This window comes from Rhinolophus ferrumequinum, chromosome X (assembly GCF_004115265.2).
Source record: "Rhinolophus ferrumequinum isolate MPI-CBG mRhiFer1 chromosome X, mRhiFer1_v1.p, whole genome shotgun sequence".
In the NCBI taxonomy this organism is placed as follows: domain Eukaryota; kingdom Metazoa; phylum Chordata; class Mammalia; order Chiroptera; family Rhinolophidae; genus Rhinolophus; species Rhinolophus ferrumequinum.
This window is the reverse complement of record NC_046284.1, coordinates 78267784-78280716: the sequence shown is the minus strand read 5'-3', so window position 1 is coordinate 78280716 and position 12933 is coordinate 78267784. Positions and strand designations below refer to the sequence as shown.

Here is a 12933-nt window from a genome sequence, read left to right as displayed (position 1 = left end):
GAGGATAGCAAGGTAAACAAAACCCAGTATTTCAGCTTCTGGTCTTGTGTCTGAGTTGGACACATAAACAGGTAATCAAAATGCAGAGTGATATGTCTTTGCCTGTCTGACTTATTTCACTTAGCATAATGTAAGGGGGAAGGTGAGGGGATTAGAAAGCACAGTCGGTAACCACAAGATTGCCACAGGGATACAAAAGTCAATTTGGGGAATGTAATCAATATTGTAAAGATTTTGTAGGGTATCCGATGGACACTTGTCTCATTAGGGAGACCACCTCAGGGATGTTGTAGATGCTTGATTACTGCACTGTACACCTGAAGCTGAAGCTGAACAATAATGAATGTCAACTACAATTTTATATATATATATATATATATATATATATATATATATACACATATATATATACATATATATATATATGTATATATATACATATATTGCTACAAGAAGTTGAGTTCAGCATTAGGAATAGAGACAGTGGAAATGTAATGGCTGTGTGCGATGTCAGTGGGGTAGTAGATGGGGGGAGAGGGATTATCACTGTGTGAGGGATATAAATGATAAATGTCTATTACATTATTTTGTACACATTAAACTAATAAAAATAAAAATAAATTAAAAAATTTAAAAAAAACAAATAATTATAAACAAATAAAAAAAATGCAGAATGATCAATGTTCCGTGGTGGCGTGAATGGAGTGTGTTTGCTTTGTGACAAAGGAGGTCCCGGTTGTTGTATGCTGTGACGATGGCTCTACTTCTGTCTTAGGAAGTCTTTTTGGTCCAATGGATCTTATCAAATTTATTGATAAAGGTTTCACCTCATATGTCCCTTTTGTGAATCTTAATTATATTGTAAGACTCCTGAACTGATGTTTAGAACAAATGATTTTCTTAAAAATACATTTGTCTTGCATCCATTCTTAAGTACCCCCATAGGGAAATTCAGCTTTGTAGCCTTCTTTTTTGTTGATGGATTTCCTATAAACACTTGAGTGATGAGAAAGCCAGAGGAGCACAGCGGCCTACCCTGCATATTGGGAAGCCTGGCCTGACTCTTTCATTCATTAGTTGTGTGCTGGAGGAAGGCCCCTTGGCCTTTGTCATCTTCAGTTACCGTGCTGCAGCATAAGCGGCCCAGCTAGATGGTTTCCAATGTCCCTTCCAGCTCTGCAGCTCTGGTTTGTACATAAATATGACATGTGCACCAGATTTGCTTTTCACTTGAATTTTCTGTGCCTCAGCTTCATCTTGTGAAATGGTGGGTGGAGTGGACTAGGGGATCTCAGAGTTCTTTTTGATTTTAGTTGTACTTAGAGGTTAAGACTGGATCTTTTCAGGGTATATTTTTTATTGTTTTTGTTTTATTTGTTTGTTTGGGGATACACTTGGAGCAAAACCCAGGGGGAAAGGCAATGGCCAGATTGAAAACTGGGGAAAGTGAGAGTCCTGAGCTTACCTGCTTAGTTTGGGAAGGTTTTCTGTAGGAGGATTATCAGGTACAGTGGTTATCTCTCATCAATTCCCCTCCCCCACTCTGGGCACTGACACCGAGAATGTGTCCAGATGCCTTTTTTTAAGGAGGCTAATTCTGCTGTGGTGCTGCCAAAGGAAGTCAAGAGACAGACAGGCAGGCTGGGTTACTTGTGTGTGGACCATCCTCTGTGTGCAAAGCCCTGTTCCAGACAGGGAGTATAGTATAATGATTAAGGGCAAGGCCTCTCGTGTCACTGCTTGGATTCAAATCCCAACTCTATTAGTCATGGCTGTGGAGTACCTAAGCAAATCATCTAACCTTTCTATACCTCAGTTGAACCATCTTTAAAATGGGGATGACAGTAGTACCCACCTCATAGGGTTGTGAAAACTAAATAGATAAAGAAGAATTTAGTGCAGTGTCTCACACTTATAAATGTTAGCTGTTATTAGTATCATCCTGAGTTGTACCAACAGCCTACTTGGAAAAAACAGAACTCAAGGATGAGTGTGGGACAGAGGTACGGGCCCTTCCTGGCCTGGGAGACAGGAGGATTAGGCTTCTATTCATGGCCTGCCACTGAATTGATGTGTGACCTAGGTCAAGTCTCTACCCCCTTTTGGTCCCATTTTCCCAAACTAGATAGTATTTCTGGTCTCTTCCAACTTGAATATTTTCTGAGGCAAACAGATTCTGTGCAGGCTATGCACTTAAGGACACAGAGTAAAGGTGTGATCCAGGTCAGGTGAAGTTAACATTGAAGATGATAGCAGAGAAAGAGAAAAAGAGAAACAAACAGACCCTGATGAGTGAGCTGACCCCTGGCAAAACCACCAAGAAGGCAGAAAATGTCTTTAGGGCTCTGGGTTCTGCCCACTTCCTCCTCTCTTCCCTTCCTGTCCCTTCAGCCTCTGAATATCAACCTGCCTTCTTGCCTCTCTCCCTCTTGGCAAACCCTGCTGTTAGTCTGTGCAGGGCAGAGGGACAAAGAGCACTGGATAGTGTGAGCTCCTGGATCTAGTCCCCACTGCTATGGGAAACATTTTTGTGGACCCCTAATCTTCTCTCTGTTCGCCTCTCCCCAGCCACCACACCCCCTCAGTCTACTGTCTCCTCCCTCTTTCCCTCTAAGCTTACACTGCCCTTGTGCATACCTCTGTTCAGCACTTATCAGGCTGTACTGTAACTGTTTTTATCCACCCAGTCTCTCCCAGTAGCCTGTGAGCTCGTGTGACTAGCTGTGTGAGTCTGTTTCATCTCAGTGGTGTCCAGCACCTAGCTGAGGGGTCAGTGCTAAGCAGGTGACCTGGAAGGCGAACTCACAACCTGCTGGTTTCCTGAGTAAATGGAGAAACAAATGAGAGAGTGAAGCATGGACTGGATCTCTACCTGCTGCTCCCTTGGCTTTGTGGCTTAGGCAAGACAGGTGTCTTCTCTGGATCTCCAGGGCTGCCCTGTAAAATGAGAGGATCAAAGTGATGGACTTCTGAGGTACCTTTCAGCTTTTCTTTTTTTAGCTTTTTAAAAAATGTATTTGTTCAGTTGTCAAGATCTGGTAATAATAGCTTTAAGTTATGTCTCTCTCAAGTATATTTGCATTCAAATAGGAACCGAAGCTTTCCTTGGTAAACAAGATAAACTGTGATCTCCAATCCAGAACCTAAATATTTGTTCGCTCAGTGGTGACAAACTATATTCTATGTATTTGACTGTGACAAATCTGTAAATAACCCTGTTTGTGGTTTTGCCTAATCTAGTTCTTCTCTCTCTCTCTCTCTCTCTCTCTCTCTCTCTCTCTCTCTCTCTCTCTCTCTCTCTCTCTCTCTCTCTGTCTCTCCCCTTCAGCTGGAAATCACTGGCCAGTCCTCCTTCTGTGGCTTGGTGGCCCCATCCCTTGCTGTGACCATGGAGACTGTCAGAAGCTGCCGGACTGCCTCTCTCTCTGAGCTCATGCCCAATGGTTATCTGGCTCGGGTCTTCCCAAGCTGCCCTGAGGTAGGCCTGGCTGGGGAGATGGGGCTGAATGAGTCTAAGTGTGACAAGGGTGACTTGAGTCCCAGGGATGAGAGTTGTCAAAACAAGAAGAAAACCAAAGTCAACAAGATCTGGAATTTTATGAGCGGCAGAAAAGGGACATCTAGTCAGGGGAAACGACCCCAGTCCATGATTTTACTGGGAGATACCTCCAGGCCATCACAGTTGAAACCCAAAGTCACATTAATGGATCGAATGAAGTCGTTTAAGCGATTGAAGCCTTTGACTGGGACCTCCAAAAATACTGCCCACAGGAGCAGCAAGGCCCAGGAGCCCCAAGAGCCCCCAAGCATCTACCAGATTAGGAAGGCTGAGGAGGCCTCAAAGTCCTTCCGCCATTCCTATGCGGGCCACACTGAGAACCTAGAGCCCTTCCTTGCACATGCGCACAGGGTGGTGCACACCCCCAACAGGGTGAGCCAGAAAGTACTGGACTGCAATGACTTAGGCATCCAAGTAGAGGAAGATCGCTGGGAGGAAGAAGCCCCTGAGTGGCAGCCAGGCAGTGGCAGGAGGGCTAGGAGGTCTCTGAAAAGCATGTTCCCTGTGGACCATGAGGCCCCACACATATCAACTGGAGACTCAATCCAGGAACTTGAGGTCTCCATCGCGGACTCCAACTTGGAAGGGAACGTGGAAGGGGGCTACGAGGAAAGCCACGTGTGCCGAGACAAGGCCACGCCTTTTGGTGGTTTTGTCAAGTTCTTTAGCAATGTGGCTGAGGTGGCCCGCAAGTGGCGGGCATTTTCTCGGGAAGAGCCACAGATGGGCCGCCGCCGCCATCACCATGAGGCCTACTTGGTCCGTGGCAACAAAGAACTCATCCTGGAGCGTGCTGCCTCCCAGGCCTCCTTCCCGCTCAGCCTGTCCTGTAGTCCCCCTGAGCCTGAGCTGTGGGGCAGTGCCATTGGGAGGCACCGGCGCCACCACCTCAAGGCCTTACAGAGCTCATGCACCTTTGAAATGAGCATTGAGGGCCAGGAGACCTCGGGCCAAGCCCTTGCAGTTCCCTGCACTACTGCTACCTTGGCCTTGGCCTCAACCTCAGCTGTCTTCGAGTTCCAGGATGACCCGATGCCACAGAACTGCTACAGCTACCACTATGGCACAGCCTTTACTGGGGAGCACTCTTCTTCTGAGGATATCGAGGAAGATACTGAGACTCTGGTTACCTTCCTCAAGGAAGATAACAGTACTGGAGAGTCGTCCCCTGAGCTGGGCACCTGTGCCAGGATGGTCATCACCGAAGCTGTCATGGAGAAACTAGAGGAGAAGCCCAGCAAGATGGAGAAGCAGGAGGCCAGCAGGGGGCCCACCGGGTCCAGCCAGGCAGGGCAGCCCCAGGAGTCCAACTTGGGTATGGGTGCAGCAGACACAGAGATTGAAGCCAGCAAGTCCTGCACTGGAGTTTCCAGTACTCAGGTAAAGGGGAAGCTGTCTTTTTCAAATCACCATATGAAACATTCAAGACCCCAGAAGCCAAACTTCCATGCCCTCCCCACAACCCTACTTTCCACCAGGAATGTCCTGGAAGGAATGCTTCCAACAGTCAGGTAGCTGGCACTTGACTGATCCTAAATCCCCGGAGCAACTTTTGCCCCTTTCTTGGGCTCAATTCCTATAGCTGCATCTCAATTCAGCCTTGAACTGAAGCCCTGGGAGTGCAGGCAGAGTGACCAAGGTCATTTAATGATGCCTAAGACAGCCATGGTCTCCTGTGGGACATTTCTCCTCTTTGCCACTGTCCCCTCTCCCACCAACAGGAGCTAAATCCAGAAACTGGTGTCACTGAAAGCCTCTTGGCTGAGTGTCAGATGACCTGGATTTATGTTCCAGCTTTGTGCCCGATTGTCTGTATGACTCTGAGACAAGTCCTTTCATCTTGCTGGACCTCAGTTTCTCTATGGAGGGAGGAGGCTATCTTGGTGTCTCACAGATCTCTAGCACCCTCTGTTAAAAGCACTGAAGAATGCATTTGACCTGAAGAACGTAGGCAGAGAACAGCCCGATAACATTTTTCTTTCAGTATTCATTGAGTGTAGCTTTATATCCAGCATCTTGCAAGCTGCTGTGACATATATTATTTTAATTTAATTCTTAAAGTAACCTTGTGAGGTGAGAGTGATTGTCCTCATTTTACCAGTGACAAAAGAAGCTCGGAGAATTGAGTGACTTATCCAAAGTCATACAGATTGGGATAGAATCTGAATTCAAATCTCACTTTTGACTTCAAGTCTAGTGCTTTTGTCTAGCTATCTGTAGTATTCAAGGGGGTTGATTATAGTGGTGACAAGTAGGTGCTCACCACACCCCCATTCATGGACAAAAAGAAATGTGCTAGAATTGCAGTACGAGGAATGTTGAATAAACACTAGAAGGGATTATCTGGCTTTGAGACTTCAGAATGTCTTCATAAGGAGGTATGTTATAGTTTCCCCAGATAATTTTAGGGCAGAGTATTTTTAGGGGTAGTTAATTAAAATTCCTCTTCTTGGTGATGGTGGTGGTGGGGGGGTGGTCTAGCTTGAGAGTTTTCAAACTGTCCTGTAATCCCTCACATTCCACTTTCAGAGAACTTGGGCCCCACCAGGACAAAAGCAATAAACCTGCTTTTTCTGAGAAGGACATTAATATGTTTATAAACATTCTCTTTCTATATGTCACTTTTGGTAAGCTTTAAGCACATAAAAATTGGCACAGTATTATTGGGAGTAAATTTTATTTCAGTGGTTTTAAGAGCAACAATCAAGAAAGCAAGCAAACAAATGTACCTAAGGACTCCATTAGCTGACAATTACAGTTGGGTACTGCATGTCCAAGGTTACCAGTCGCTAGGAAGAGATTCACATTTAGTACATCACCTTGCTAAGGGGCTGTGTGGACTGGGCATGGAGATGCCTTGTGAGTTCTTTAAAAGCATGGTCTTCAGGGTCACAAGGGTTTGTATGTGACTTGCCCTCTTCTCTGTGAAATGGGATAAAACACTGCCTACTTAAGAGGGCTGTGGTAGGGAATTAAAGGAGCCAGATATATAAGGTGCCCAGCCTATCACCATTTGTGACATGTTGTGGGCATCCACAAAGTGGTAGCTGTTGTCGTTATTATTTAAATTTGGTAAATCATTAATAAAAGTGAACAACACACAGCTAGAGAAATAACCCAAGACAGTACTGTAGCAGCAGCTATTAATGCAGTTGAAGCAGTGTCTGAGGTCAGGTAACTTAATTCTAGTCTTATTTCTACCTCTGACTTATTTTGTGACCTTGAGACAGATCCATCCTCTCTCTGGGCCTCAGTTTCTCCATCTGAACTTTGCACTGGATAATTCCTGAGGATTTCCTCCTTGCCCTTCTCTAGTCCTTTCCTCCTAGCTAAGCCTATAAATGTTTCCCTGAGTCCAGTGGGAGACTCTTTGCCTCCCAGTGGCTTGTTTCGGAATGGCTTTACTTGGCAGGCTTCTTGTGCCCTCTGCTGGTTGCTCAGAGATGCTGGCTATCTTTCCTTAGGGTGTTAAACACCAGCCCAGACAGGAACTGGGGTCCAAAGTAATAGCAAAGTGGAATGGAAAAGCTGAATGTCAGGGGACATTGATATAGGTCAGGGATCCTGTCGGACCCACGTGCCCAATCACTTTATTTTACAGATGATGAGGACACTGAGTCCCACAGGAGGGAGAGGATTTCCCCTGACAAACAAGAAGTCAAGTAGGACCCAAGAGTTCAGAGTTCCAGTCTTAGTTCTGCCACAAATCCTAGTGACAAACCTGCTTCCCCCTCTGGGTTTTAGCATCCTTCTCTGCTAACTAGAAATCCTCATCCTTCGCCCAGGCACCTTTCAGGTCTGTATTTATTATAAGGCTAAATTGAAATAATGGATATGAGAGCAATGCATTGTGTAAGTAACAAAGGTCACAAGATTGCAATTGATCATTACATGCAAATGGAAGTGTAAATCTTGGTCCTTTTGTGTTTCCCAAGGAAACTAGGCTTTGGCTTCTTCCAGGGTGTTTTAGTTTGGAAGTCTATTCACCCAACCCTCCAGAGCCAAGTGGCTCCTGAAACTGCAGTTGCTTTGGCCAGAATTGGCTGTGGTCAAGCCTGGGGCTGCTCTTGTAGCTGAGAAGGGGGTACAGCTTCAAGGGCGTGATGTCAGAAGGCAGGAATATGGTTTCTTCAGAGCCCTTCACTTGGGGAATTTGTCAAGGGTCGGTGGGGACTGAAACTTCTCCATGCCTCATTCCTTGCATTGAGAAAATTAGTAATATTAATTATAGCTAAGAGACTTTCAAGATGGCAGATTAGGAAAAAAAGAGGAAGAGGGGAAAACCAAGAAGAAACAATAATAGTTATTATAGCTAACATTTACATAGTGCTTATGTTCCCAGGCACTGTTCTCAGCATTTTACACGTATAAACTTATTTCATCACACAAATATCCTATGAGTTCAGGGACTAGCTTTAAAATGAGGATGATAATAATACCTACCTTATAGGGTTGTTGTGAAGATGAAATGAGTAAATACACATAAGTGCTTATAGCAGTGGGTGGTAAGATTCAGTGCACAATAAATGTTAACTATTTGCATTAGTTATTAAAAGCAAATGTCACAGGAAGGAACTGTTCCTCAAAACTGTCATTAATTAACACTTTAGTGAGAATTAGTAGAATATAAGTTGAGGGAGGAAGGTGGATAATGACTAGCATTCTTTAGATTTGTACAGGGCATTATACTTTATAGAGTGCTTTCCCATATATAAATAGATTTGTAAAACTACTCTAATTGTAATTATCATTATTATTATTATCATTATTCTCACATGACAGATGAGGAACTTGAGGCAGGATATATGAGGAATAAAACATTGAAGTTGGAGTCAAAATGCCTAGTTTCAAAGTCCCGGCTCTTTTACTTTATTGGATGTTGATTTTTGATAAGTCATTTAACCACTTAGATTGTTGGTTTCCTTAATTTGTCAACTGAAAATAAAGTCTCCCCTGCTTCCTTCCTAGAGAAGACAGAAAACAGATATATTGAACACCTACTATGTACTTTTAAATTCTATCTCATTTGATCCCCCCCAAGTGTCCCTGCTCTATTGATTTCATAACCACTATCCTATTTTATTATGTTTCTGCCTACAAATGATACTCATAACCATACTCAGAAATAGCTAGGGCAGTGGCTATTATCTACACTTCACAGCTGGAGAGACTGAGCCTTGTCTCAGGATACAAAGTGAGTCAGTGGTTGATGTGGGATCAGGACACAAGGATCCTGGCCCTTATGTCAGTGCTGGATCTGTACTGCATCTCACTCCATTCTGGAATCTCTTGAAAATTACTGAGCCAATCTCCTCAGTCTCTTAGCTGCTGTACATTGCAAAGCTAGTGGCACAACCTATGGACTATGAAGGAAACTCCAGTCAGGTTTTGCCAACCAAATTGCCAGCTATTCTGACTTCTCTCCTCTGTCTCCCCCAACTCTCTGTTAACACCTACACACTCCATGGGTTCAGCTTATCCTTCCTAGTAGCCCCCTGGCAGAGTGCAAAGGAGGGGTGGATAGGGCACTCCCTGAGTGAGCAAGGCTGCCCCTTGCTGTGGGATCCTCTGTCCAGACTCTCAAAGACACTCAGCAAAAAAGAGGAAAGTCTAAAATGAGTACTATATCAACGTGTTTCTGGACACACCAAATTAGGAAGTCCATGCTACAGGAGCTCAAATTGTGCAGCCCGGTAAATTTTCTTTAAAGATATTATGGGCTATGGAGATTGTAACCTTATTTCAGGAGGGGCTGAAGTACAAATGGTTGCCTTCCACTTTTTTTTTTCTAATTTATTGGAGTGACAATTGTTAGTAAAATTACATAGATTACAGGTGTACAATTCTGTATTACATCACCTATAAATCCCATTGTGTGTTCACCACGCTGAGTCAGTTCTCCTTCCATCATCATATATTTGATCCCCCTTACCCTCGTCTCCCACCCCCCACCCTCCTCACCCTCTGGTAACCACTAAACTATTGTCTGTGTCTATGAGTTTCTGCTTCTCATTTATTTGTCTTGTTCTTTTGTTGTTTTTGGCTTATATAACACATATCAGTGAAATCACATGGTTCTCTGCTTTTTCTGTCTGACTTATTTCGTTTAGCAACATCTCAAGATCCATCGATGTTGTCACAAATGTTCCTATATCATCTTTTCTTACTGCCGAATAGTATTCCATTCTGTATATATACCACTTCTGCCAGGTGCTAGAAGCAGAACAGTAGCAGTATCAGATCAAAAGAACAGAATTTTTGCTGTTCTGAGAACTGTGGAATGCAGACACAGATTCGCAGCCCAACTAGTTCCGGCAAAGGGGAGGGAGCTGTGGAAGCAGGACCAGCTTTATCCATTCATCTATCCAAGGACATTTTGGTTGTTTCCATGTCTTGGCCACCGTAAACAAAGCTGCAATGAACATTGGAGCACACGTGTCATTATGTATAAATGTTTTCAGATTTTTTTGGGTAGATACCCAGGAGAGGGATTGCTGGGTCATATGGTAATTCTATTCGTAATTTTTTGAGGAACCTCCACACTGCCTTCCACAAAGGCTGCACCAGTCTGCATTCCCTGGGTAGAGAAATCTTGGTTGTAGGTCTTTGCTTTTCATCACTTTGAATATTTTGCAGGCCCCTCTGGCCTCAAAGTTTCTGATGAGGAGATGTCATCAAAATGGCGGCATGAGCTGTGCCTCTGTAAAGCTCCCCTGGAATTTACAACTAATCGAACAACAATAACTCCACAAAAGACTCCCTGCACAGCAGACAGGCAAGACGAAGAGGCCCACTACTGAATTCACCTAAGGGTGGGCGAATCACCCAAGCTGGGGAGGAAGGAAGGGAGAAGTGTGGAGACAGAGCCGCGCGAGCGCAGGACGCAGACCTAGGTCAGTGCTCTGAGCTCGCTGCTTCCAGGAACTACCGCAGCTGCGGGAGAGGGAAGAACTCAGACTGCTAGGGCTCCGTTTATGGCCCACAGGGCTGAGGGGGCAGCATATAACACGGCTGAACCCAACGCTCATGGCAGAGACCTTGGAGAAAAGACTGAGGGAAGAAGGCTGAAAACGGTGGTTGAAGCCCTCACTGCTGAGCAGAGAACGGAAGCCTTTGACAATGAGACCAGCCGCCACCTCCCTACCCTCCCAGAGCTCACCTCGCCCCCACCTGCCCGGTGCTAGAAGCGGAAGAGTAGCAGAATATTTGCTGTCCTGAAAACTGTGGAGCGGAGACACAGATTCGCAGCCCAACTAGTTCCGGCAAAGGGGAGGGAGCTGTGGAAGCAGGACCAGCTATGGTGGTGGTGGTAGCCGGCATTGCTCTGGGCCACCTCTCACAACTCACCCCGCCCCTGGCCCCACCTATCTGGGTGGATCCCTGAAGGAGTAAACAGAACTGCTGAAACATACGGGCTGTGAATCTGGTGCAGGAAGAGCTTTGGAACTTCCAAAGCTCTCCACATACACACAAGGGACACTGCGCCCTGTGTCCCAGGCAAACTATTAACAGAGGAGAAGCCCGTCTCCCAGGGAATCCCCCATTGTGTGTGAAGCTGGAATAGTGCAGAGAAAACATAGCACTAACATGTGAGAGAGAATAAAAAGGCTGCAGTCGGAGAGAAAATAAAACATTTTACCACAAGTACTGGAAAACAAAACAAAGACCTCTTCCTATCAACCTGTTGCAAAAGCCACTCCTGTAGATGTCTAGGAAGAGAAATAATAAATCAGTTATTGCCATGAATAACCAAGGCAACAAGACAGCTCAGAAAGAAAGTAAGAAATCTCCAGAAAAGGAACTTAAAGATATGGAAATACGTGACTTAAACGACAGAGAATTCAAGATTGCAGTTCTGAAAAAAACTCAACGAGATGCAAGAAAACACAAACAGACAGCTTAATGAACTCAGAAACACAATCAAAGAACAAAATGAGTATTTTACGAACGAGATTGAAATCTTGAAAAAGAACCAAATAGAATTTCTGGAGATTAAGAACTCAATAGAAGAAATGAAGAACGAAATAGCCAGCTTAGGTAGTAGAGTTGACCAGATGGAGGAAAGAATCAGTGACATGAAAGATAGAAACCTGGAAATTACACAGATAGAAGAAGAAGAGACTGGAGACTTAAAACAAATGAAAGAACTCTACAAGAACTTTCTGACTCCATCAGAAAGAGCAATACAAGAATAATGGGCATCCCAGAAAGAGAAGAACGAGAGAAGGGAACAGACAATGTATTCAAACAAGTTGTTGATGAGAACTTCCCAAACTTGTGGACAGAACTGGATCCTCCCATCCAAGAAGCAAATAAAACACCGAATTACCTCAATCCCAACAGGTCTTCTCCAAGGCACATTGTATTGAAGCTGTCTAAAATCAATGACAAAGAAAGAATCCTCAAGGCAGCCAGGGAAGACGGTAACCTACAAAGGAAAGCCCATTAGATTATCATTAGATTTTTCAGGACAAACTCCACAAGCCAGGAGGGAGTGGAACCAAATATTCAAACTATTGAAAGAGAGAAATTATGAACCACGAATAATATATTCAACAAGATATCCTTTAGATATGAAGGAGGAATAAAGACCTTTCCAGACATACAGAAGCTGAGGGAATTTTCTACTACACGACCTGCACTACAAGAAATACTAAAGGAGGCTATTCAACCACCATCAACAGGGACAAATTGTGGCAACTGAAACACAAAAAGGGGGAGAGTAAGGCCTGAACCGGAATATGGGAAGGGAGAAAGTAAGCGTACTGAACAAAATGGAATACTCTAAATATCAAACTTTCTTTTACATAAACATAAGGGTAACCACTCAAAAAAATCCAGAACTGAAATATATACTGTAATAAAAGAAGAAACAGAGGGAAACATCATAGAATACGACCACACAGAAATAAGAGACAACAACAAAAAGGCAAAGAAACAATGGACACACAGCCTTACCAGAAAACTAAAGATAGAATGACAGGAAATCCTCACATATCAATAATCACTCTAAATGTAAATGGACTGAACTCACCAATTAAAAAGCACAGAGTAGCAGATTGGATCAAAAAACTAAACCGAACCATATGCTGTCTCCAACAGACACATCTCAGCTACAAAGACAAGCATAGACTCAAAGTGAAAGGGTGGAAATTGATACTCCAAGCAAATGGTACCCAGAGAAAATCAGGAGTAGCCATAATGATATCAGATGAAACAGACTTCAGGGTGAAAAAGATAACAAGAGACAAAGATGGACATTTCATAATGGTAAACGGGACTATACAACAAGAAGAAATAACAGTCATCAATATATATGCCCTCAATCAGGGAACACAGAAATATGCCAAGCAACTACTAACAGAACTAAAGAG

The 12933-nt window shown here is 44.0% G+C and overlaps 1 protein-coding gene across 1 annotated transcript in view; it reads left to right on the top strand.

Annotated features, from left to right (window-relative positions):
• Positions 1–4067: 4067 nt before the first annotated feature.
• ARHGEF9 (Cdc42 guanine nucleotide exchange factor 9) overlaps positions 4068–12933 on the top strand; it is a 311063-nt gene continuing 302197 nt past the window's right edge. Inside the window, exon 1 of the mRNA XM_033111439.1 lies at positions 4068–4939. Within this exon, the coding sequence (XP_032967330.1) occupies positions 4283–4939 (657 nt within the window). The 5' untranslated portion in view covers positions 4068–4282. The remainder of the gene's footprint in view (positions 4940–12933) is intronic.